The sequence below is a fragment of the Salvia splendens genome, chromosome 22, assembly GCF_004379255.2.
Source record: "Salvia splendens isolate huo1 chromosome 22, SspV2, whole genome shotgun sequence".
In the NCBI taxonomy this organism is placed as follows: Eukaryota; Viridiplantae; Streptophyta; class Magnoliopsida; order Lamiales; family Lamiaceae; genus Salvia; species Salvia splendens.
The window spans coordinates 2,154,882-2,182,237 of NC_056053.1; the positions used below are offsets into that span (position 1 = coordinate 2,154,882).

Consider the following 27,356-nt stretch of genomic DNA (forward strand, 5'->3'; position numbering starts at 1 on the left):
TATTCTAAAATTCGAGTTTGAGATTTAGGGTTTCGTTTCGATGTATGTAATTTAGCATAGTAATTCACACATAAATAAAAAATTCGATTGTGTTCCAGTATAATTTAAAAAAAAAATTGATTTGGTAGAATTTGGTAGTGTCACTTCAATAACTATCTCAATATTAATAAAATTATTTCACAATTGTAATTATACTTCTTTAAATATATTTATATAGGAGTATAATTTATGTATCTTAATTTTTATATATAGGTTTGATTTCAATAAAATTTAAACTAATTACATGAATAAACTTATTTTGAGAATGAAAAACGGGAAAGAGAGAATGCAAAAATAGAAGGGGAAAAAAGGAGAAATTTGATAATTGGGACTTGTGGTCCCGTTTAATCATAATTTTATAAATTTACAAAGAAAAAAAATTCGAAACTAACATAAAAATAAATAATTTTATTCTATCTGCAACCATACCATTGTGCAATACAAGATCCGATTTTTTTATGACGTTACATTGTCAAATGAATTTATTACGAATTCTCAAAATCTAAGAATATTCATATATCAAAATATTCTTTAATCAACAAATGAGGTTACAAACGATTACAGAGAATTGATCAATTTGATATGCATATTCATATATAAAAATATTCTTTATATGAGCGACAACAATTTGATATGCATATCATCAATTTAGTAAAGAATAAATATAATTTTCATTAATTTCAACAAATTAGGGAAATGAAAAGATCGGCCTGAGCCAGCTGGCCCATATGTACACTTACAATTTACTACTACTCCTATTAAGTAAATATACATTCACCAACTTTTTTTTATCAAATAATGTCATTCAATAGTATATAATTAATCTATAAATTTTATATAATTAATCTATAAATTTACATATTCCGTTTAGCGTAGCAACATCGGCAACACCCATATATAGATAACATTACCTACTACTTCCTCTCATTGTTTTAAAATGTAAAACATTCAAATTTAACAATGACTCTGATGGGGTGCGTACTAAACAAGCCCAACAGCAATGACGGCCCATCAGCCCAAAGCCCAAGGAAGAGTATGAGTTCGGCATTACCAAAGAGTTCGGCCTCAGCCTACAGCTCGGTAAAAGCCAACCAATCAAGCTCTACTCTCAGATCGGCAACCAAAGTAGTTCGGTCTCAGTATTCGACCGAACAAGGAGTTAGTGGACCCATACAGGATTTCCACAACTTCCAACACACCCACTACCACGTGGTGTCAACTCAGGCCACGATCGTAGGCCATGACCTACGCTACATCCACGATCTTAGGCCATGACCTACACGACATCCACGACTTAGGGTGGTGATGCAAGCCACGATCTTAGTTCAATATATAAATAGAACTTAGATCTGATAGACAAGGGTTAAGCTCTCTAGAGATAAAATATCATATAGCAAGTCTGTGTTGTAAGCTGTAATCCCAGATCAAGCAATACAATCTTGCCCTCCCTTCTTCCCGTGGACGTAGATTTACTTCAGTAAATCGAACCACGTAAATTCATTGTGTCGTAGTCTTTATTCCCTGACATCAGCCTCCCCCTTGCCTTTATCCAGAATGCCGAAGTGACTCACTTCGCCGAAGTGATTCACTTCGCCCTTCGGGGGGGGGGGGGGGTAGTGATGGGGTGCGTACTAAACAAGCCCAACAGCAATGACGGCCCATCAGCCCAAAGCCCAAGGAAGAGTATGAGTTCGGCATTACCAAAGAGTTCGGCCTCAGCCTACAGCTCGGTAAAAGCCAACCAATCAAGCTCTACTCTCAGATCGGCAACCAAAGCAGTTCGGTCGTGCGTACTAAACAAGCCCAACAGCAATGACGGCCCATCAGCCCAAAGCCCAAGGAAGAGTATGAGTTCGGCATTACCAAAGAGTTCGGCCTCAGCCTACAGCTCGGTAAAAGCCAACCAATCAAGCTCTACTCTCAGATCGGCAACCAAAGTAGTTCGGTCTCAGTATTCGACCGAACAAGGAGTTAGTGGACCCATACAGGATTTCCACAACTTCCAACACACCCACTACCACGTGGTGTCAACTCAGGCCACGATCGTAGGCCATGACCTACGCTACATCCACGATCTTAGGCCATGACCTACACGACATCCACGACTTAGGGTGGTGATGCAAGCCACGATCTTAGTTCAATATATAAATAGAACTTAGATCTGATAGACAAAAGTTCTAAAGAAGTTCTCTAGAGATAAAACCATCATATAGCAAGTCTGTATTGTAAGCTGTAGAAAACAGATCAAGCAATACAACTCTGCCCTCTTTTCTTCCCGTGGACGTAGATTTACCTCAGTAAATCGAACCACGTAAATCTCTGTGTCGTGATCTGCATTTTCCTGCATTCATCACCATCAAAAATTCGCCAAACCATCAGACTCAAATAGTATATATTCTATAATTGCTGTGTTCATTGAATATATTCTCTTCGTTTGCGCAATTACATACCCTTAATTCGGTCCAAAATCAGTTGAGAATATACTTAAATTTAATTAGTACGAATGCAAATTCGACCTACCAACATACATCAAATTAATACTCCCTCTTTAAAAAGCTATCATAATATAATATTGTGATTTTATATTTTCCTATAAATAATGTTATGGTACGTGATGATCATCCCAACATTCTCCGTAGAAGAAAAAATGACGGTAAAAAATTTTCAATTACTTCTCTTTACTCAAATATTGTCAGCTCACCAGGTTTATTTATTAATTTAATAGTTATAAATTATAGTAGTAATTAATAAAGACTCACAAATTCACAGATTTTTTTTTCTCCGGCGGATATTGTGCTCGGAGACAGGCATCACGTGGTGGTGGTTGGCGACGTCGACTCAATAGAGCTGACGTGGCGGCTTAGGAAAAAGGTGGGTTGTGCTCAGTTGATGAGTGTTAGCGATAACGCCATTGCCAACACCAAGCAGGCAAAGCCGGCGGTGGTGGCGCCGGTTATGTCCCCTAAACCTTCAAAAAAAATAATCTAGGAAATTTGGAAAAGCTAATGAATTTTTTTTTAAAAAGAAATCAAAGTTACAAAGATATAAGAACTATATGCCGAGTGCATAATTTATTATGATACGAACTATATATTTTAAAATTCGAGTTTAAGATTTTGAGACAATAATTTTCATATGTTTCATTTCCTTGTGCGTACACTTTTTGCATATTAATTCACACATAAAAATAAGAAATTCGACAATGTTGACTTCAACAAAAATCTCAATTTTAACAAAATTATTTCACTATTATAACTATACTTTTTTTAATTATATTATATATAATCTATGTATCGTAATTTTTAGATTTATGTTTGATTTCGATTAAATTAAATTAATTACATGAATAAACTAATTTAGAGAATGAAAAACGCGAAAATAGAAAGAAGGCAAAATATAGAAAAAGAAAAAAAAGGCTAAAACAGAGAAAATTGACTAATTGAGTATTTGGGACTTTTGGTCCCCAGTCAATCATAGTTTATAAATTTATAGAGAAAAAATTGGAAATTAACATAAAATAAATAAATAATTTTATTCTATCTCGCAAAACAATAGTCCGATTATTTTTATGACACTTCGTTCTAAAGAATAACGAATTCTCAAAATCAAGATTCAAGACTATTCAATTCTCAACGTCGATTATCAAACACTATAATTAATCTATAAATTTCCATATTCCGTAAGTATATAGGAGCAACATCAGCAACACCCATATATAGATAGCATTACCTACTATATTCTCTCATTGTTTAAAAATTAAAATTGTAAAATATTCAAATTTAACAATGACTCAAACAGTACATATTCAATTTCTATGTTGATTGAATAAATTCACTTAGCTTTCTGTAATTATATACCTTTAATTTGGGAACCAAAGATTTTGTGATAGATATTATAATCAGATGCAATCATTCAACCCAAAATCAGCTCCTCATACGTTCGTCAACTTCCAAAATCACAACTACGATTAATTATTTTATATTATTTTATTATGTTTGTTAAAACATTAACAAACCTAATTGCCAAAAAATTTAAATAATTTCCAAGTTTACGAATTACATGAATGAACTAATTTAGGGAATGGAAAATGGGAAAAAGGAAAGAATGAAAAAGATAGCTAAAAAAAGGGGGAAAACGGGGAAAATTGACCATTTGGGACTTTGGGGGTCCCAATTAAGCTTTAAAATTTTACCAAAAAAAATCAAAATTATTAATAATGCTTCAATCTTAAAGAAATATTAATGATGTAATTTCAAAATCAAGACTATTCAACTCTCAAAATATCTTTAATCAACAAATGAGGTTACAAACAATTACAGAGAAAGACTGCCATTATAACTCAAAGCAAAAATCCAACAAAAAAAACTCTCAAATTACACAAGAACACATCAAGAAGCAACAGAAACTGCTGCACAGGATTTGCTATAACTATATATTTACACACAATACATTTTATAAAAATTAAAAGAAATCAGTAAATAGGCTTGTAACTTTGTTTTGAAATGGAGTTGGTTAAAGCTCAGGAGGGGGCACCTTACTGTTGGACCAGAGAAATTCGATGTGCAGATTTCTTGAAGGTCCGCTTTTGCTTTGAGGCAGCAATGTGTACTCTCCGGCAACTGCACCCATCATCACTACACGGTCGATCTGGATCATCACCTTTCCGAATGATTTCTGCCGTTATATCATCAAAAGTATTAGACTGAGGAAAGTGAAGTGCAATGTGTGTGTGTGTGTGTGTGTGTGCTGTATTTTTAAAAACACCAAGTAGATTCATAGCTGGTTGCTTTCAACTAGCTTACCTTCCCCATTTTGCTCTTGTTCTTGCATGAAATGCGGAGCTTCTGGCCTTTGGGGGGACTTTCAAATGACCACGTGAAACTCTCGTCCCATTCTGGATTGGGACCAGTGGATACAATCTGATGGTTGTTAAGAATATAGTTTGGTTAGTGCAAAAACTGATATAAATTGTATGTTGGTTGAAGTCAATGTATCCAATTTTCCACGTGTAATAGCTCTTGAACGAAATGACGATAAACATATCACGTAAATTCATACAAGCTACCATAATTTAGCACTTAATTTTGTATAGGATTAACACTTAGATGACAAAACATAAAAACCAGCACTGGTGGAAAGAGCAAGTTGGGGAAGAAGTAAGATTTCAGACCTTTGTTAGTTGTGGGGGTGAACTTCCGAGGGTCAGCTTGCAGAATGCGCTAGGATTCCCAACTGATTGCTTTAAATTGTTTGCTCGCTTCATTATGACAGTGAGGGTTCCAGGCAAACACTGCAGCAAAATTTCAGATTTCTCCTGGAACCGAGGAGGTCCTGATTGGATTAGGTACTGTAACAGGGGTATGGCGTCTGCTGCAGCAATCGATTGGGCTCGAGAAACTTCAGCTGGACAAGCTGACCATGCCTGCCTGAGAAGAAATAGTGCGTCCAAGGCAGCTTCTTGAGTGGCTTCCGTTCCACTCTTGAGAGAGGTGACCAGGTGAGGAATACTTAGTGTTGCAGGTTCGGAAGCTCTAAGACGGGGGAAATTGCTAAATAGTGAATTGAGGGCCTTCAAATACTCCTCATTTACCGCACCATTGGCCCACAAGTCTTTCTCGATTGCAGCTGCAAGAACATGAAATCATCGTGTCATGAAGCGTCAATGATAGGAACAAACTTGTGATAAAAGAAGAGTGAAACCAAGAAAGATTTAGAGAAACAATTGAAATTTTTTCTCATCATCTGATAAAAAAATTCAGCTAGTTCTGTGCTGTCCTACGCGGTAATGCAAAGGATGTTTCATTAAGAGATGAAAGAAGTTTACCAGTTATAGCTCTGACAGTTTCACTTGAGGCATATTCTTGTATGGTATTATTAGAGAAAAGAAGTTTGACAAACATTGCTGCCTGCAGTGATGTTTCAGGTTCACTTGAACCAATCAAATCAAGCACAACCTGCACACCACCAGCTTCTGCAACTGCCCGTTTATTTGCTTTACTGTACATGACGAGGTTCTGTAGAGCACATATAGCTACTACTTTCATTTCTTCTGTAGGTTGATCCTCAAGCAGACTCACTAGTGCTCGGCATGCTGAAATGGCATCTGCTGATCGAGCAAGAACTTCATTCTGGAAAAGATCACCAAGAGCAAGAGTTGTCAGTAGCCTCGCCTGCTGACCTTGGGTTTGAGGATCCAAAAGGTATTGAGATAGTGGCAAAATGGCAGACTTGGTAACTTTAGATTCCCGGATCTTTACGTTGTTCAACAAAACCTCAAGTAGTCGGGCAGCTGTTTCTTCACACTGATGACTTCTAAGAATTCCCAAAAGTGCCTCAATCGCCCCACTTTCAGCCATTGCTTCAGCACTGCTAGAGTCATCACTCTCCAACACTAGAAGAGCATTCAGTGCACCAACAACTGTGTTCTGCGTGCCTGAACGAAGCAGCCTGACTAATACTGCTATAGGTACTTCCAAATAGAACTCAGAACTATATTGCATAATACTGGATAAAACAGAGGCAGCTGACTCCCACAAGGCATTTGGGAGTGAAGAATCAGCTTGAAGTATGACTTTGGACAGCTCAGTCACACCACCCTCCTTTGCAATCTCATTTGGCCATGTGGCTGCAACACAGACAAGAGCCCGGACAGCTCTATGCTGCAGAATAGGAATTCCAGAACCAAGAACACGTATCAGCGGACCAAGCACCCGTTGTACTAGAGGATCTCTTTGAAGATGCTCCACCAAAAGTAGGTGGGAAAGAAGCTCAGCTGCAGATTGCTGCACAGCTGAAGCAGGAGAATTGAGTAAGGATATAAGAGGTTCAATAGCATGCTGGGATGGCAGGGTGTAATCAGCACGACACTTTGGATGCTCTAGAATATTGACAAGAACTTGCAGAGCACTTTGTTGTCCATCAGGTCCAAGCTCTAATCTTGTTAGTAACAAGAACAGAGGCTCAATAACTTTCGCTGTTGATGGAGCTTTGGCAATGGTCGCATTATTAGTGAGTATTCTAAGCAATTCAGCAAATGCAGCACAGAGAAAATCAGGTGCCTCATGAAGTATATCAAGCACACTCTCGATCACTCCAGCTTTCACCATTTCCATCTTACTTGCAGGTCTATCTTTCCCCAACTTAACTAGAGCTCTAGAGACAGCCTCATGAAGCAAATAATTCTGACCGTACAGCAGACCTACAAGAGGGATAACAGCACCATGCGCAGCAATAAGTTCCGCCAGCTGTTCATCATCTAAAAGTCTATCCAATGCTCCCACAACTGAATGATGTGCTGGACTATACTCGGTAATGAGAAGAGAAACTAAAGGCTCAACGCAACGAGCAGCTGCTTCGGTTGATGTTATCCTTGTATTGCAAAACAGTACGGAGCACAACTCAGCAGCATCCCCTTTCAATTCCATGGAATTAGTTGATGAAAGAATCCTGCACAACACATCAACAGCATTAATCTCAACATCAGTAACCACAAGGGCTCTTGATGGATTCTCACTCAGTAGCCGGACCAAAGCACCAATAGCAGCATGCTGCTCCTTCTCTGATCCCGTGCTCAGGATTTCAACCAAAGGTTGAACAGCCTGCCTAGAAGATTCTGCATTCTTTACATGGTCAGCAGCAAACAATTTTTCCAGTGCTTTAGCAGCACTATATCTTGCTGCTCTTCCACCTAAACGCAAAACTGCGACAAGTTGAGTAACAGTGCCCAATGCGGCTTCATGTCTCCTTATCTCAGGTGTACTAAACAGAACTCCAAGTAAATCAGTAGCAGTTTGTTCAGCATCTTGCGGGCTTAGAGAAAGATACTTTGTCAAACCTTCTAGAACCCCTGACTCCACCATGACAGTTTGATTAGAAGGACAATCTTGCGCAAGCTGAATCAGAAGTCCCAGTACAAGGAAAGGTGCACCAGGGCGTTCTGGAATAGGTTTCAGCAGATCAACAAGCGCAGGTATTGCTTTTCTGGACGTTGCGCTGACTCTAATGTCATCCACCCTAAACAGTCTCTCAAGGGCAACTTGGTCGGGATAGCCTACCAAAGTGAACTCCTCAGACAATTCCAGAAGGTCGTGTATATCAGCATCAGAGCAACCAAGCAAGGTAATCAGTCCTACAGCTGCCCCTGAATTTGCAACAGACAGAAGAGTTCCTCTGCTACCATTACAGACCAGACTAGCCAAAGCTTGGGCAGCAAAAAATCTGTTTGCTGCCACCTCTGACCTCAAAAGACTAGCTAGCACTTTAGTTGCGTTCATGGTTGCATGTGCACGAATGATATCTCTATTTTGAAATAAGACAGCTAATAATAGGGCAGATATCCATATACTGCTATCTTCTTTGTAATCAGACTGCAAAATGTTTAGAAAAAGTAAGTATGGAATATAGAAGTAATTTTTGTAAAGATGCAAGTATATGAAAAGCAGCTTCATGGCACCAAAAGTATTGAGTATTGAATTTCAAGCAATAAAGAAGTAATATGATACCTGAGTATACTGGAAAAAGGACTGAGAGATTTTTTCTGTGAGAATATCAACTGCTCCAGCCTCCATAATATCCAGCTTATTTTTGTCACTATGACTAGCAAGTACAGAAAGGAGCCAGATATTTATACTTGAACCATATATGAAGGAAGTAATTTTCCCTGAGTTGTGTTCAGTTGTTTTGTTATATATCCTGGAGATACTTATGATATCTTTGCTTCCCTGATCTCCAACTTGAGATGACTCGGAAGAATCTAGCATTCCAACAAGAGAACGCACAAGTGAAGTACACAAATCAGACATATATAATTCTTCAACTACTCTTTGATGATTCACTTTTGCACTGCAAACAATAAGTGCAGCTCCACCAATTTTAACCCTTGCATTTGAGGAACTGATAACCCTTCCTGCAATACATAAAATGCACCTGGTGATGCTGACAACTTTATTCCCAACAACTAGGGGCTGAGCCTGGCAGAGCTGAGAGAGTATTTCTATAGCTTTATCTTGCAAATGCGGTATGGCATCAGCAATACATGAAACTATAGGTGTAATGCTATTTGGGTAGTCTGAAAGAACTGCCCAAGAAGGTTGGTTGTGCCCAATATCTCCAATAGGCCATGAGAAGAGAGCAAGTGCTTCTAGAGCCTCTGACGCAGCAACAGATTTACTGTCAGCCCCTTCAAGGAAAGAAACTAGAGCCAGAAATGTTCCAGTGCGATTTACACAATCAGTTAAAGCAGAATCAATCTTATGAGAACGCAGAAGCCGAGCAATTGCAGCTGCAGCATGGACTTTGCCAGCATTTGTTCCCTCACGCAAAACTCTAGTAGCAGGCAGTATAATTTCTTCAGGGATAGATTTTTCTGATGCTTCACTGTCTAAAAGCAGATTTGCCAAAGCACAGACTGCTTCATTTGCAACCGGAAGCATTGAGGAATTAGCAAGTGCCACTAACAAAGGGAAAGCATCTTTAGCGACAAGAGCGACGTCAAGGTTCTCATTGATAGAGAGAAAGATTGCGGCAAGGCAGTGACAAGCTCCAACTAAAATGTTTTCAGATTCAACATTCAATAGCTTCATGACTGATGAAAGGGTCTTAACAGCAGTGCTTGTTTCACGCAAGTCCTTCCTGAGTTCAAAAATTCCAGCCAATGCCCGTGCCGACTTTGCCCGAGTCTCTTCGTTTGTAGAGTTTAAGATATTTATCATCGTATCAATAGCATCATTTGCAGCATTACCCTCACATATCATATCACTCAGAGGGACCACACAGAGTAAACTTTTCAAGGCATCTAAGACATAGACTTTGGATTCAGGTACATCACTGGTTAATAATGCAGAAAGTTGGCTGATCGTTGCTGTATCAGACTCGTGAATCAAATGACCCAAGGTCTTAGCAGCAATCTCTTTGCCATTGGAACTTCCATGCTTTAGTATCCAAAGTAGAGCAGGGACCGCAGAAGCACTTTCAACACAAGCACGTATATCCTCACTATGATTACAAAGATTTCCAAGTATTAATGCAGAGTCTTCTTTGGCTTTTGCAGACCCTGTTTCCAGAATTTGAACAAGAGGAGGAATGCCACCAGCAGCTGTAATAGCCCATTTGCTTTCATCATTTTCATGAGATAGAAGGCAGAGCAATGCTACAGCACACTCTTGCTGCTGCTCTGATGAGAGACCAAGAAGTGATATCAAAAGCTGAATCCCATCTCGACCTTGAAGGGCTTGCCACAAACTACCATCACTTTTGCAAAGAATCAAAAGAGACCTTATCAACTCTTCCTGAACCTCATCGGTGGCCATGGTAATTAAACCAACAAGCAGCCTTTTCGCATCAGAATTTGCTAGCTTGCTAGATAATACTGTATTTGCATACAAACTAGCAAGGGATTCTATTGTTCGCTCCTGCACTAGAAAGGGTAACTGAGGTCTGAACTGTTGTAGCAATGTCTCCTCAACCTCCATGGGATCCGATGCTCTAGCAGTTTCTGCTTTGCTGTCATATATCATTAACGCAGACGCTATTGCTCCCAATGTGTCTGCCACTTGATCAGGGGAGCTACATGATTGAAGGCTTTGACCAAGACTTGATATGACATACGATAGGCCACCAGATATGTTTGCAAGCGCACACATTGCGTTCTCTTGCAAAGCTTGAGCAAACTCACCCTGCATAAATTCTTTTGAAGGAGCTATTGTCGCATTGATTAGAACAGGTATACCGCTCGCACTAGCAATCTCCCGCCTTGCTTCTTTGCACTGAGCAGAAAGAGATTTAAGAGCACCTGCAGCTTCTGCTCTTACAGAAGCATCATGCCCAGGTCCAAGTAGCCTGAGAAGCAGTTTAGTTCCCTCTGCAGCCAGAATTTTTGTACATACAGATGGATCCTCCATCATCATACATGCCATAAGAAAACATACATTTCCTTGTGTACTTGATTGGCCAGAAGTCAGCAATTTGATCAGTGTATCGACTCCTCCAGCTTTAATAGTAGCAGGCCAAAATCCCTCAGTGCTGCTAGAAAGATTTCGCAAAGTGCCGGTGAGCAATTCATCTGCCATGTTTCCAGCCTTTAGTCCTTTCTTTAGTTGCTCCCATAAGACAGGGACAACTCCTTCCGTCGAAAAGATTTTTGAGCCAACATGATCCTTAGCACCATCTTGTGAAACCGCAAATATGGCCCTTGCAGCTGCAATTTGTCCATCAACTGAGTTTGATTTAAGAAGACCAAGCAGTGGTGGAATGCAACCTCCAAGCAAGACTTTGACACGCAATTCATTCTCTTTGCAAAGAGAACATAAAACAATAGCGGCATGTATCTTTATTGCCAATGATCCAGAACGAAGAAGAGAGACAAGTACTGGAACTGCTTGGGAATGAGATCCAACAGCATCCAAAGCATTTTCCCTTGTACTGATTAGCTCATATAATTGCTTCAATGAATTCTCCTTTTCTTGTGATGATGAAGAACTCTGCCGCAAGCGCTCAATGCATTGGGCAACACTTGATAATGTTCCATCCGGGTCCTCCATGCTACTCCTATCCCTGCAAGTAAAGAGGCAGTTATATGGTGTTTAAAACTTGTTCAACATACACTCATAAAGTGATTTCTAACAGAAAAGTAAGCAAATGCATTTCAGTATGGGTGTGGTTAACGTGGAAGGAAGGGCAACTCTTATGCCTATAATACCATACTAAAGTTTAAAAAAACAAAACAAAATAGCATAAAGAATATTACTGAATATTTATAAACATAAAATAACAAATCAAAAGTTGGATCTTGCAGGACTACAGAACATCTAAAAATCTAGGAGGCAAAATTCTACTCAGAGTTTTGAATTACTTCTGTATACTCACAACAGATGATTGCTGTTAGCTTTTGTTAAAAATGACAGACAATAAGAATGTTGATGAACAATGTTAGGTTTTTACAGATGCTCTATATAGGTACAATTCAACCAACCTTGAATTCATTTTGTAGAGGGAAAGAGGAGTTGAAAGCTCCAAGTCCTGAGATTTTGCTTCTCCACTTCTCTCCTACAGTAGAAAAAAACACATAAAATACATACTCAGTTGAGGTTTGAGGGAAGCGCTGAACTGATATCTAACATTAGAGTAACTAATTAACTATTTAAAAAAAAAAATAGGCCCCAAATTGATGCATCAAACAGTTCATGAACTTTGCAATGTAGATTAATGATAAACACATTAGATGCTAATATCTTCCCCGAGCACACTATCTTCAAAGCCAAACAATGACCGCACAAGTATACTATAGGCTGATTAAACTAAGCAAGTGATTCAACACCAATATTCTGTGCAGTTGCATCCAGACAATGTACTAAAGACTAGTAAAAACAAAATTCATTAACATAACACTCATTACAACTAGACTCTACATTCATTACTATCCATAAGATCCAAAGTAGATATAGTATTCAAGAACGATTTAGTGCAACTCTTACCAATCACAAATTCACAATAATCCAGTTACCACCTAAGGAGAAATCTTACCATATCACTGTGGGCGCTGCCGTTGGTGGCAGCAGCCCTCCACGTCGCCGTCGCCGCCAGCTTTATGAGCCTGATCCCGAGATCTCCACTTCAGATTTGTCACTCCCACCACACAGGCAAAATGCTTATGCTGAATTGACAAATCATTCACAATATACCATAAGAACACCAATCCGAATTTCACATTTACACTAGCAATGAAAATTTTCAACTGAATTTTGCACAAATCGGATATTCAATTGCAAAATCACTGCATATCAATAGGCACACATTATCAACAATTGACACTGAATTGAACTGAACACTAGAAAACAAGCTCTTCTCAAAATCTCATCACAGATCTTGCTGTAAATCAGTAGATCAACGTGATCTCGCACGATAAGTTCACGAAGCCGAAATTCAAAGGATAAAACTGAATGCAGCTAGAATGTGAGAGCTGAGGGAGGAAGGTAGTGAAACGAGAGTAAGATCTAGCAGAAATGAGAATAAAGGAAACCTTTCGTTAGATTGTGGTGGAGTGCATCACAATTTCCTTCTTCGGCAACAATGTTGATGTAGAATTAATGCAATTGAGTCAGAGAGAGAAGTTTTCTCTCAGTTTCTGTATCTATTGTCTCTATTCCAAATTATCGTTTCGTAACTGACAAGCGAGGAAGATAAAAAAGCTTTCACGAGTGTGTGTGTGTGAGAGAGAGCAGTAAAAGGAGGTGGGTATGGACTATGGACCACCGACAAATATCGCGGCGGCGGCGGTAATTTTTCCGGCTTCACCGTCGGTTTTTGTTCTAATCGGGTAAGTTATTAATAAATAATTAAACAATATTTAATCATGCTATTAAAATTGATAGGGAAAATACATGCATTCGGATAAATAATCAAGACTTAACTTGGTTGGATTTAATTATTCAAGTTTATGAAAAAATTTGGGTGGTGAAAAGTAATGGTGCATGAGAATACAAGTGGGTAAGATGTCTATTTAAATACAGCAGGATACAACTAATAATGATAGTTATTAATTTACTAATTTTCTAATGACAGCCAAAATGTACACATCATGTATCATTATTGCATATGATTGTTTCATAAAGTTAGTAGGGTGAAATAAACAATAAGGATTTGATTAAGACAAATGAACTGAATTAAGCAGAACCCTTTTAACTTCTCTTTTTTAGAGGAAGAGCAAATCAAATCAACTTAACTACCAATTAGGAATATTTTGAGAGGAAGAGCAAATCAAATCAACTTAACTACCAATTAGGAATAATTTGCTAGTGTAGATCCAATTGATTAGGGGTGAAATTAAGTGCAAATATTAAATAGGCAAAGAGTAATACTCCATAGTCCATAGACTAAATGAATGGTCGTGCTTTAAATAATTGAATTCGACTCAATATTATTTATATTAAAATTTATTTGATTTTTTTTAAATTTTTTCAGAGCGAATTACTTTTTTTTTCTTACACGAATATCGATTTGATTTAGATTGATATTTATAACAGAAAAAAAAAAAGTAGAATCATATGTTAAGAGATGTAGAAAGAGTTAATAGAAGTAAAATAAAGGGATGTTGAAAGAGTTTATAGAACTAAAATAAAGGATGGTGAAATCGGTGAGCAATGGCTGACAACCTAGGTTGCGGCAGTTTCGGCAGCCATTGCCTCATCCATCGCGCCACAGCAGGGCCGCAAAATCGCGACTGCTTCGACAGTCACAAAACGCGACCCTATTTATGGTGTTCTTATAAAAATAAAAAAGAAATATTTCAATTTAGTAGAGACTTAGGGTGTTCGCAAAGGGGTGCCCTATGCTCCGTCACATCATCATTCTATCCTCCTACCCTTGCACCTGCAGTGGGACGCCCTAAAGTCTGCCCTATAGGTTTCACTACTATTTTGTTATTTAATTTTTTATGTCTTCAAATATGTCATGCAAAATTATCAAAAAACACTACGATTAAAGGCAAATCCTACATTACTAATTATATTTTTTTTGCAAGAGTTAGAAATAAAAACACTACGATTAAAGGCAAACACTACATTACTAATCCTTCATTCCCAGCTTGTGGCGCAGATCATCGATTATCCACTTGAGGTCTTCGGCTTTGCCCGGTCCTTGCACTGCATGAGAGCGTGGTGCGTGTCCAACAACGTCCTCCGGTTGGCGGCCGCCACCAACTCCGCGTAGGCATGTCCCGCAGCCGAAGTCGGGGCAGGGGTCGGGTCGGGTCGGGTCCGGGCCGCGGCCTGTGAGGATGTCACCTTCGCCTTGCCCTTGTTCTTGGCAGCCTTGACGCCAATGGGACGCCGAGAGGACATCGGTGTGCCGGAACTCTCATCCTCGTACATCGACTGGTTGAGGTCCATCGGAGGTGCGCCGCTGTCGCTGCTAGTATAATCACCGGCCGCGGTGTTCTTCGTCCTCTTTGCCGCAGCCGATAGGGGCATAATATCTCCTTGGAACTTCTGCTTGTCCTTCAAGAGGAGCCAGAAGTTGTAATGCTTGAAATCGCCGTACAATGAAATGTACGACGCAAGCGCTTTATCGCGCACATTAGTCAAACTCTCACCGCTGCCCTGCTCCCTCAAGCACTTCTCGTACTCCGACGAGAACAAATTAACCTGCTTCTTCACATGATCTCAGTGCTTGCGGAGCTGCTCCCTATGGCGCTTGTAGGCGGACGCCGGCTTGGCCTCGTTGTAGCGATCAACGATGCGCTCCCAGTACGCGATTTGCTTTTGGTTGTTGGCAAACACCGAGTCCTCTGAAATATCAATCCAACACTGGGACAAGACGATGGTTTCATCCGGGTTGTAGTTCGTCCTCTCTTCATTCTTTTCCGGAGGCGGCAACTTCTGGGCCCTTTGCCTGTTCCGCTTTTTCTTGGTGGCGGAGCCCGAGGCGGCGGTGGGGTGGGGCGTGGGCACGGGTGGGAGACGGTTCCATGTCTAACAGCCTGTACGAATCCGTACTGAAATCGGGATCGTACTGAGTGTTGGAGTCAAAGGCCGGTATTCATCTGGGTTTGTACCCGGCCACCGTGCACCACCACTGAACATCGGACTATTCAGACTTGGGTAATCACCGGGATTCATTTTATAGTGTATGGAAGAGTGAGAATGGAAGGGTGGAGTGAATGGAAGAGTGAAGTTGAGGAGTATATATATAATAAATTTTGAAGAATTAAAAAAAAACGCGTTGCATCGTCCGCGTGACCTGCAGTGGGGCAGACTATACCGCGGGCGATGCGTGGTCGAAGCCCTATCGTCCGCGGACGAAACATAGGGCGCGGACGATGGATGTTCCATCGTCCGTATCGTCTGCCCCACTGTGGATGCCCTTATGTCCCTTCATTTGCCTTTACTATGTCCACTAGGTTCAGATCGGAATAGGGCTGAGGAAAAATACCGAAATGCCGGCCTTATCCTATCAAAAATATCGAATTTTTTGTATACCGTAATTTTCGATAAGGTATACTGTACCTACCTCTAGATCTAGATCGGATCTAGAATGACTCGAGTTCGAACCGAACTCATGATCAAGAGCTTAATAAGATTTCACAAATCTAATTTATTTTAGTCTACTCGACGCATCAAAACACTGATATCAATATTATTAAACTTCAACGATAAGTAATCATTGATATATAAACACAAAATTCCAACGAGTAAACACAAGTTTTTGAAGTGCAAGAGTATTATGGCTCCAACTTTTTATCAGAAAGCCCAAATTATTAAAAAGGCCCAATTTATACAAAAGCCCAATAAATGAAACGGTTCTTCTTCTTAATCTATCTCTCTCCATTCTCGCTCCTATGTTCTCTCTATGAGAAAACGGGAAGTCTCTCTTTCCTCTATCTCTTGCTATAACCTTGCTCTCGCGGTCTTGCCTCCTCCCCTCATTTCCTAAAATCAGGCGTCTATTCGCTCACGCCACCACCATCGCTCCCCGCCGCTGCCGTCGTGGACCTCTTGTCGCAACAAAATCAAGAAACCCTAATTCTATTTTGATCATCAGGTCAATTTCTTCTGCAGCCTTTTCTCCCACATTTCCGCTTCTTCTTCACATCCATATCTCCTTTTTGCTGATGGGTTGTTGGTTTTTTGGTCAAGAGATCTGCAAGCTTATTTTTCTGATTGGAATTCGTGGATCTAAAAATTGGAGTTTAAAGTATTTCCGGATGTTGAATTTTGATTTCGGGATGTTTAATTTTTTGGTTATGTAATGGATGTGTATTACTGAACTTGACTGGGCATTTTACATTATCTGTAGACGTAGTTTTAAGATAAAAATGCCAAATGCATACTTTATTGACTACTCGTCTCTCTAAATTAGCTGTTATTATATATCTACATGTCGTGGAATTTTATCCTGACATCTTTTAAGCATTTTTTAAACAATATTTTACCTTAAAATACATTTTTAATAACAACTTTAAGCATGTTTGCACATCCTCTTCAAGCAGCTGGAAGTTAATATTTTCCTTTTGAATTTACATGTGTCTTTATGTTATCTCCAAAAACAGTGTCCTGTTAATGATTATATTTGTTGTCGCAGGTCTTGTAGAAGGGAAAGCTGGTTTAAAGAAAGATGTCGTCGCCATATGTTAAAATTGGCAATCGAACAGTTGATCAGTTGAAGGTCACTGAGCTGAGGGAAGAGCTCAAGAGTCGTAGATTGACTAGTAGTGGGTTGAAACAAGATCTGGTGAAACGTCTGGATGAAGCACTTCGTATTGAAATGCAAAGTTTGGAGAAAGCAGAAGAGGAACCTACACAGCCTGAGGTTCCTATTGAAAAAGAAAATGCAGTGACTGATGTTAATGATAGTGCTAAGGCTTTTACGGGGAGAGATATTGACATTGTCGAAAAGATAGATGACTCCAGAGGGTCATCAGGTGAAGGCAAAGTCATTGAAACAGGCTTGGTGCAGGGAACCGAGTTTGCTGGGCTGGAAGGTGGACAGGTTCCTGATCCCTCTTTTGTGGATACTACTGAAGTTGTAAAGATAACTGAACCTGTGAAGATTTCAGAAGAATCAAACTCACAAGATCATGGAATAATTGAGGGAGGAGATGCTACTGTATTGCCTAATGTTGATGGATCTCTGCAGGAGGATGCGAAGGTTGAACTCTCAGCTCCTAATACTAATGAAGGTATTCACTCAACGGAGCAGAGGGAAAATGATGATTCCAGTTGTCTCCAACCAGGTTCCAGTGTCCAGACACTGAAGTATCAGGTATCTGCGGTTGACCCTAGTTTAGGGTTTCAAGTAACATCTGATTCTGTTTCTACTGAATCTGTCTCCATTATTGAGAAAAATGAACTAAAGATTGATGTAATTAATGATAATGTCAAATTAGAACTAGATGTTAAGCCTGGGGTGGTGCAGCAGTCTCCCAGCATCGCTGTCCCTGATGGTGGTGAATCACATCCAACGGATGTTGAAGAGCCACTTGACAAAACTAATGTGAAAGTTGATCTTGACATAAAAGATGTTAAAGAGCCACTTGACAAAAATGATGACAAAGTTGACCTTGACATAAAAGATGTTGAAGAACTTCATGATGTCAAGAGCATTGATAGTGGGGATGTAGATCCCCCTGAAAAACTAAGTTTAGATCGGAGTTCTGGCGATGATTCAATGGAAGAGGATATAATGGAGAGTAAACAGATGGATGGCAAGTCTGATTCATTTACTGAAAATGTGGAGAACTCTGGAACACCTAGTGTGAAAGAGGAGGATCATGTGGACGTGGTTGGTCATGATAAGCCTGTTGAAATGGAGACAGCTTCTGTCCCGACCTCCATGAAAAGAAAATTTCAAGGTAAGTACATTATGATGGCTTGCATGACAAGACACACTATAATGTCAATAGTGTATGAATTAACTCCCTGCCTTCTTTGTGTAATAAAGCTCTAGAGATGCAGGAACCCTTGATTGTATATTGTTTGCACCTTATTTGTTATATTTTTCAGATGGCTTTCTTGCTTATATCCGCAGGGCCTTTTTTTTAATGTTTATTGCATGATATGAAATGATGCCAACATGATGTTTCATACTACTAAAGACTCTGGATTCTTAAAATAAATACTTTTATAGTTTAATATCTGGATTATGATAAATATGGTGGGAAATGATCCAGTTTGTTATTATGAACATTTTTAGCTATGACAACTCTCTTTGCAGACAAGTAACAAGCCTTTGGACTATACTGGCTAAGTATGCTTGTGAATACTAACATATTTGGCTTATAATTGTGAGGTTTGTCGTTAATCTAGGCATGCTTCCTTTTTTATTGAAGGTTATGAGTGATTTCCAGATCTAAAGTTTTCCCCCTTCTGTGCCTGTAATAGTTCAATCTCAACCAAATTCTGAATCCAAGCTAAAACAGATATATGTATAATAGCTCCTTGCTGAAATTTATGCTAACTTAAGAAAATCTCTTCACTTTGTCCTTCTCTGGTTATGTCTAGCTACTTTGTTTCAATTAAGGCTTTAACAACAAACTCATGCTTTGGATATTCCAGACAAAGAAGCCATTGGCAATAATGATGCTGGGAAGAAGGTGCGCAGGTGGAACACTGAAGGTTTAAAGAGTTCAGAGCCACAGAGTGGTTCTATAACACCTAAAGGTTCATCTGAACCTAGTTTTAAGCCCATAACAGGTGCCAACTCCTTAGCTAATGTAGAGGAGGCTCCCAAGGAGCGTGTGGGTATGTTCCAGAGTTTGTCATTGCTCTAGTAATTTGTTTCTAATATCATTCGTTATCTCAACTAAATTGTTTTATTTGTTGTGTGCAGTTCCACCATCATCAAAGCCACCGACTAATTCTCTCAGAATTGATCGTTTTCTGCGCCCTTTTACTTTGAAAGCTGTCCAAGAACTTCTAGGAAAGACTGGAACTGTTACCAGTTTCTGGATGGATCACATCAAAACCCACTGTTTTGTCTCAGTACGTTTTGTCTTCACTCCCATAACTACATCCCTCGTTTTATCTATTTTTTGCAAAACAAATATTATAGCATGTGTTTGTGTGTTTGCGTGTTCACATTATTTCATGAATGTGCACCGCATTTTTTATTTTGGGAAGCTGGCCCACTTTGATATGTATGGGTAGTTATTAGAATAACTTTGTCTGTGCAGTACTCATCTGTTGAAGAGGCTTTAGAAACCCGTAATGCTGTATACAATCTCCAGTGGCCTACAAACGGGGGGCGCCTCTTGGTTGCGGAGTTTGTTGACCCTCAAGAAGTCAAATCACGCATGGAGGCTCCACTTGTATCACCTGCAGCTCCCTCACCAACTACAGTTCCAACTCAATCCCCATCGGTCGCACAACCTTCCCCACGACAGCAATTAATGAAGCAGCAGATACCACCTCCTCTTCCTCCACCACCACTATCCAATCCACCACCCCTAGTCAGGGAACAGCTGCATCCACCAAGGGAACAGCCTCTCCCGGCAAGGGACAGGCTGAACCTCCCACCTCCACCTCCGCTTCCAGTTGCGGAGAAGGTTGTTGATCCACCAATTGTCACTCTGGATGACCTATTTCGGAAAACCAAGGCCGCACCACGCATCTACTACCTGCCGTTGTCTGATGAAGTAGTTGCATCAAAGCTGAAGACCCAGGGGAAGAATGTTACTCAGTAGATTTCTGATAAGATTGGTTAGAGTGAAAGGTATGTTATAACTATATCTTTGCAGGTCTGCAGGTGACAAATGTAGGATGTTCCGGTGCTGGTTCAGTCATGGATCTCATCTGAGGCTGAGTTTGAGTTAGGAATTTGTTTTCTTTTAGTTGATGAGAGTTTTGGACATCCATCTGTTTCTAAAAGAGGATTGTATGTTACTAACATTGCTACAACATTTGGATCCTTTTTATTCTCAGCATGCATTTTTACTCTGCTTTTTTCAACCTTAGCATATACTCCCTCTTGTCTGATAAGTGATGGGTTTCTTTTTTAAGAAAGTGAAAGTATTGAGGGCTTCTGCTTTGGAAAAGATTGGTATAATATGCATTACCTTATTGGTAAATATCAATTTGAATTTCAAAATGGAAGTATCTCGAATTACCAGTAGGTCATGAAATAAATATTCAATGTTCTAACAAATCTTCATCGGAATCATATTTCAGTGGTTCAACCCGATAAAAAATTCTAATGAATTGAAACCTCTAAATAATCATTGATACTTGTATTAATATAGTGTCGAGTTTAAATTAACAAATGAATAATGTGATATACTGTGGCCCATCTCTTATTAAAATCAAGACCTAATACTCAAGCACATTTCAATAGCTCATGTCACATACATTTTACTACAGTATAAAATAAATGTATAAAAGTATACTCACATTTCACTAACTATTTCTAACTTCTAACTTATTTTTCACAATATTTCTTAAAACACTTGTCAAGTCAAACGGCGTCAATTAATGGAGGCAGGAGGGAGTGATATATATCTAACTTTGGACAATTTTAAACTTAACCCTTCATTAATTTGAATATTACAGTACCGACCAAGGAATTGGGTGGCTTTGGGTAATTCCTAAACATTGAGGGACCAAATAGAAGATCTGCAAAAACTTATACCCTATTAAAATCCCATCACTCAGTGCTGCATCTCTTAGCCGAATTAGGGTTTCGCATTCTTCTCCGCCGCTCGCTCTCCTGCAGACTCCAGCAACAATGGTTGCCGCCAAGAAGACCGTATGATTCTCCTTTATTTTCTGATCATCGTTCCATAATTTAACATTTCTGTTCATGTTAATTTCTGAAATTCATCTGAAATCAATAGCTAATTCGCTTTTGCGCTGATTCATTTCCGTTTTCAGAAGAAGACTCATGAGAGCATCAACAACAGGCTCGCTCTCGTGATGAAGAGCGGGAAGTACACGCTCGGATACAAGACCGTGCTCAAAACCCTACGCAACTCGAAAGGTAAATTTTCCCCCCTTTCGTTTTTTTGCAATGTTCGTTAGATTTATCTCAGTGCGAATGCGTTTCAGCTAAATCTGTATTGTGTAGAGGGGTTTGTGGTTGTTGATTGGCTGAATTTTTGTAGGTAAGTTGATCTTGATCTCGAACAATTGCCCGCCTTTGAGGAAATCCGAGATTGAGTACTATGCTATGCTCGCGAAGATTGGTGTTCACCATTACAACGGAAGTAAGTGCTGGTTTTGAGATTTATTTGGGATGAGTCGTGTTTATGCTTATTTCTGAGGTGTCTTGTTGTATTTGCTTGTTTATTTGAAGGATTTATGCATTAGGTATGCTTACAAATTCCAAATTTTATTATTGGTTATGCAAATGAAGAAGTAAGAAATGGTTTGGAGCTTAGGGTTAATGTCTGTTATTTGATTAAACTTTTGCTGGGAACATATATGATAAGCATCAATAGATGAATTAATAGGAAATTCCATCAATGAGATGAAACAGAAAGCTTGTTAGTTGGCAATTCCTAATGTATTGGATGTTTGATTGATTACTGATTCATTTGAAATAGAGGCAATGTATTGTTCTAATTATGTGCTGCCAAAGGCTATGGATTTAATCAAGTTTGAATCAGGATACTTTCTAATAAATCTAGTGTAAGGTAACAAACCTGGAGTATGTTCTACAAAGATAAATGTTTGTGGCAATATATAGCAAAGATTGAGCTAGCAGGCATGAGTTTGGTCTAACGCTTTAAATTATCTTGTTAATTTCCAGACAACGTTGATTTGGGGACTGCATGCGGGAAGTACTTCCGCGTTTCATGCCTCAGCATTGTTGATCCTGGTATGGGAGTTATCTTCTTGTTGCTTCTTACCTTACATCACTTGGACATTGGAGTGATTACTGATACATTTCAATCGTTCTCTGTATTATACAGGTGACTCGGACATCATCAAATCACTGCCCGGCGATCACTGAGGAAAGATAAATAGTTTTAATGATTTACTTCGATGTTCTGGATCCGTTGTATCGTTTTCTATATTTTATATATAAGACATTTTATCGTAGTCTTGGAATTGTCATCTCGAATATTCTATGCTGTGTGTTATGGTTCAGCTTGGTCATGTCCTTGCTGGTTTTTGACAGTCAATTCACTTCCATTAATCATATTTGGTAGAGTATATGAGATCTGATTATCCATATTCTTGATTTTCTACTTCATTTTCTCTCTATGGATGGAATGATCTTGAGCATGGAACCGACATTATTTGTTACAATTTCATAGCGGAACAAAATATCTGAAATATGAAAATCCAATCCTTGCCAAATCAAATTTTAAGATTTTGTTTATTGTTTTGGATTTTAGATTTGGATTGGATTTTTAAAAAATATATTATAATTATATTAAACATAAACTTTGTGTTGAACGATTCGAATGGTATTTTGGGTTAGATTTTCGGATAAAATATTAGATTTCAAAATTGAATTTTTCAGAATTTATATGTTTTTATGCAATCTCAAATTTTTTCAGATCAAATTAGATTCATTTTTCATAATATTTCTAAGTTTTGGATTAGATCGGATTGTGCAACAATTCGATCTGAAATCCGTACTCACCCCTAATACTTTATCCGTCTCGTAAGAGTGTATTCAATTAAATATTTTCCTCACCCCCGCAAGAATCTTCTTTCAATTTTCAGAAATTACTGATTTTATATTTACTCTTATCTTTTTTATCTTATCTTGTTTATACATCATACATGGCCTAAAAAAAATAACCACCCTCATTGAATAACAACAAATGATAACTTTTCCCCACTAACCTACAAATCTCTACATTAAAACGTGACACTTTTATCGACTAAAAATCAATATTTTTTAACCTTACTCAAATCCGCACCCATAAAATGCGAGGAAATTTTTTTCGACTAAGATAATAGGAGTATATTATTTTTTCATGTTACTCTTAAAAGTGCTTATACTCAAAAACACAATATGTTTAAAGAATGGAAATGAAAATTCAAAATCACACCTTTGCTAATAAAATAGTAACAAGAAATTAGAGGTGCACGTGACATACCCAATTTAATAAAATTGCGTTTTACATCTCTAAAATTCATAGAATTTTCACACACAACACACACTAGACACGCAGCCGTAGCTCAAATTTTTGTTACCAAAAAAGGCAAATCCCCTCTCATTTTTATGCGTTTCTTTCTGTATGAATCCCTCCCCATCACTCCCGCTTCCAAAATCCTAACAAAATCACAACTTTTTATTAGGGTTTGTGATATAACCGAAATCAAATTTCGTTTAAATTTTGTGGAAGCTACCTGTTTTTCAAATTTTCTTTCCGCCCAACTTCATTTTTTGCTTTGGTTCGGAAAAACTCTCCCCTTTCTCTCCGTCCTTTTGATTCTGTAGCAATGCAAATCAGCTGATTTGTTGAAAGTTTTTTCCTTGCGCAGACCCTTTCGATTGATTGGGTTAAAGTTATTCTATTTTCTCAGTTCTTGTTCATACACAAATTAGGGTTTCACTCTTGGATTCAATTGAATTTCGGATTTTGCCGCGCTTCTATTCGATTGAGTACATTCGCCACACACACACACACATAGTTGTTCGGCGGAGCTGAAAGTGGCGGCGGCGGTGGGATGAATAGTGTGTTTAGTGAACAGATTCTTGCTGACAAGCTTTCGAAGCTCAATAGCACTCAGCAATGCATTGAGAGTATCCTTCTCTAGCTTATTTTTTTGTTTGTTATTTTTTCTAATTCTTTCTGTTGCCTTGTATTGCTAGCAAGTTTAGTGTGATTTGCAGTTTCTTGATTTTCTTTGTGTTTTCTGAGTGGATTGGGAGATGCAGTTACATCTATGCTGCTAACCTTTTGTGATTGATTGTGCAATTGTAGAATGTGTTTCATGTGTTCCAACAGTGTGAATTTGTGCTCCAGTTTCATAGTACTATATAATAAGAGGAAATGAGGAATGTATTGTGAAGGCACCGTTCCGCTTGTTGCAGTTGATCTTTCGCCCTGTTTGCTTTGATACTAGGATTTTGTTTATTGTTTAATTTTGACAGGATTGCTGGTAACATTTTGTTTTTTGAAGTTATAACACCTAGGCTTATCAAAGGATAACATAGTTTTTATGTCTTAGATAAATTTCTACCTGAGTTGGCACTTTATAGAGTCGTAGAGTCACAATTATGTTAGAACAGTATCTTTTCCTTTTGCATTCTATTTTTTGTTTAATTTTTTTTCCTGATGTTCTGAATTATTAACTTTGTAGTGACTAGACGTGCATTTCAAGTTCTTGTGTGGATGCTTTTTTTTGAGTTGGCATACATATATAACCGTAATCTTTTGTATTCACTATTCACAAATATCAAACATTATGGAGTATTCTTTTGTGAATATTTCTTTCCATGTAAGTGAATCTTCCACGTAACATTTAATTGAACAAGTGTCCATTTCTGGAGAATGGAAATGCATAAATTTCAAAATTGATATAGTTTATGCTTATGGTTTGCAAACTTGCTTTAGAGGTGGACTTGTATGGAAATACTTCTCTGACACCCTCTACTTATATTTGCAAATATGTTCTCTGGTTTTCCCTTAACTTGGGATTTAGCTTTATCGCACTGGTGTATATTTCACCGCAGCAAAGCAGAGCTAGTGGTTACAACATGGGACAGACAATTCCGCAGTTCAGAAATAGCCCAGAAAGTACCTCTTTTATATCTTGCAAATGATATCTTACAGAACAGCAAGCGTAAAGGCAATGAATTCGTTACCGAGTTCTGGAAAGTTCTACCTTCAGCACTCAAGGAGATAGAGAGTAAAGGCGATGATCGTGGAAAGAATGTGGTGTCTAGATTGGTGAGCTGTTTTGCATAATTTAAGAACACTGCCATCTATCACTCGTTTCCTCAACTCCAAAAGAAAGTAGTTAACTATTCAGTCGGGGATTGTCATTTCATATAATGCTTTCTAGATGTCTCAGTTGTTTAGTCTTGTGATTCTTCAAATATGAACGGTAGATAATCAATTTTGTTTTTGACTGGCGGAGATGCTTGACTATAATGTGCTCTTTAGGTTGGGATATGGGAAGAAAGACGAGTTTTTGGTTCTCAAGCTAAAAGCCTTAGAGATGCAATGCTTGGAGAAGAATTGCCTCCTCCTTTGGAGCTCAGGAAGAAACGGTCTCGCTCTGTCAGAATAGTTAAAAAGGACTCACGTTCTATAAAGACGGTAGGATTTACCATTTCATTGTTTTCTGCGCGGCTCTTATCTTCCTTTTCTTTTATTGTACGTCATCAGCTTTGTTAGATTTATTTCTAAAAAAATCTTCTTTTAATGAAACCAGAAACTGAGCATTGGTGGTACAGCAGAGAAAATTGTTTCAGCATTTCATTCGGTGTTCAGTGAACACAACAGTGAAGACGAAGAATTGAGTAAATGCAAATCTGCCGTTCATCGTGTGAAAAAGATGGAGAAAGATGTTGATGTGGCGTTAACAAAAGGTAGGCAGACTGTTAAATGAAGCAACATTACTGGTGCTGCAGTGTTTTATTGATTCCTACTATTTATTCTAGGATTTGCTACTTTTTTCAGCCAAAGATCCATCGCGCAAGACCCTAGCCAAAGAGTTGGAGGAGGAAGAAAGTACATTGAAGCAATGCATTGAAAAACTTAAAGAAGTTGAAAACAATAGAGCTGCACTTGTTGCTCAGTTGAGGGATGCACTTCACGAGCAGGTAGTCAATCGCTCAATCCCAGAATGATTCCATTTTATTATGTATCAACTTGCCTACTGAATCGTTGACGGTACAATTTTCCTGTATTTCAGGAATCTGAACTGGAGAATGTTCGGACACAGATGCAGGTTTGTCGTTGAGACCCATTCACGAAATTTTATTTCAAGAATCATTTTAAGACACCGTCTAACACCAAAGGCATTGTATCAAATTTCAGGTTGCACAGGCACAGGTAGAAGAAGCCACACACATGCGAAAACAATTGAATGAAGATCGCATATTTGACTCAAAACCATCAACCACGTCAACAGACGCCAATCCCAACTCGGAGCAATCATCAAAAAAATCTGCTGCTGCAATTGCAGCTGAAGTTGCTGATAGACTAGCAGCCTCGACATCCTCCCAGTATATCATGACATCGGTTCTCTCCTCATTTGCTGCCGAAGCAGCTAAAGGTGCTGGGCTGACGCCATCATCAACCTCAACGACTTCTTTTTCATCAACACAGAGCAATCCCATGTCAAAATCCGAAAACCCGCCTGTTTCAGATCCTAAAGCTTACATGGCTGCACAGATAAACCCTTCACAAAACCCTTATCAAACCGTCATGGCCCAGCCCTCGATGCAAGTTCCCAACTCTCAAGCCCTCTATCACTCAGTACCTAACCAGCCTTCTATGCAGTATATGCAGCCTGGTTCGTATGATTATAGTGGCCTGAGTCCTATGCCGCCTGGGCCTCCTCCACCGGCCCCTCCATCGTACATGGTTAACCCGATGGTGCAAATGCTGCCAATGGGGCATCAGCCATCAACAGTACCTCAGCAGCAACCCATGTCGGTATCTCAACAGCAACCACCTCCGCCTGCAGGCTTTCGCCCTCTAGCTCCTATTCAGGCACCCGGAATGGTATATTTTTCACACCCTTACCGATTGCAGTGATTTGCTGACATTTGTAGTCAACACAGGCTTCTTGTAAACTTGAAATTTTGTTGTGAGATTTAGTAGACATCAATAGCTGTGTATCATTTTCCTTTGGACAATAATAGGCTTTTCACTTCATACTTTTAAGATTATGACTCTGTTGCTATTCGGACATTTT

General features: G+C 38.9%; 4 protein-coding genes across 4 annotated transcripts; 3 read left to right on the forward strand and 1 right to left on the reverse strand.

Moving 5' to 3' along the window:
- Positions 1-4,286: 4,286 nt before the first annotated feature.
- On the reverse strand, positions 4,287-13,231 carry LOC121787641 (protein CELLULOSE SYNTHASE INTERACTIVE 1-like). The gene is made up of 8 exons (XM_042186442.1): positions 13,055-13,231; positions 12,559-12,688; positions 12,008-12,081; positions 8,541-11,589; positions 5,864-8,405; positions 5,210-5,664; positions 4,842-4,958; positions 4,287-4,713 (listed from the first exon to the last, which is right to left on the reverse strand). Exons 2-8 carry the CDS (start codon positions 12,559-12,561, stop codon positions 4,552-4,554), a joined length of 6,402 nt encoding a protein of 2,133 aa, XP_042042376.1. The 5' UTR covers positions 12,562-12,688; positions 13,055-13,231; the 3' UTR covers positions 4,287-4,551.
- Positions 13,232-16,357: 3,126 nt separating this feature from the next.
- Positions 16,358-20,477, forward strand: LOC121787410 (histone-lysine N-methyltransferase SETD1B-like). Its single transcript, XM_042186120.1, has 5 exons — positions 16,358-16,572; positions 17,113-18,382; positions 19,086-19,271; positions 19,360-19,511; positions 19,703-20,477. Exons 2-5 carry the CDS (start codon positions 17,146-17,148, stop codon positions 20,210-20,212), a joined length of 2,085 nt encoding a protein of 694 aa, XP_042042054.1. The 5' UTR covers positions 16,358-16,572; positions 17,113-17,145; the 3' UTR covers positions 20,213-20,477.
- Positions 20,478-21,121: 644 nt separating this feature from the next.
- On the forward strand, positions 21,122-22,565 carry LOC121785713 (60S ribosomal protein L30-like). Its single transcript, XM_042184124.1, has 5 exons — positions 21,122-21,270; positions 21,396-21,501; positions 21,626-21,727; positions 22,273-22,341; positions 22,436-22,565. Exons 1-5 carry the CDS (start codon positions 21,250-21,252, stop codon positions 22,474-22,476), a joined length of 339 nt encoding a protein of 112 aa, XP_042040058.1. The 5' UTR covers positions 21,122-21,249; the 3' UTR covers positions 22,477-22,565.
- Positions 22,566-23,637: 1,072 nt separating this feature from the next.
- LOC121787304 (regulation of nuclear pre-mRNA domain-containing protein 1A-like) lies at positions 23,638-27,325 on the forward strand. Its single transcript, XM_042185992.1, has 7 exons — positions 23,638-24,228; positions 25,131-25,378; positions 25,595-25,750; positions 25,866-26,022; positions 26,114-26,256; positions 26,349-26,384; positions 26,474-27,325. The coding sequence occupies exons 1-7, from the start codon at positions 24,153-24,155 to the stop codon at positions 27,194-27,196; spliced, it is 1,539 nt and encodes a 512-aa protein (XP_042041926.1). The 5' UTR covers positions 23,638-24,152; the 3' UTR covers positions 27,197-27,325.
- The last annotated feature ends 31 nt before the right edge of the window (positions 27,326-27,356 follow it).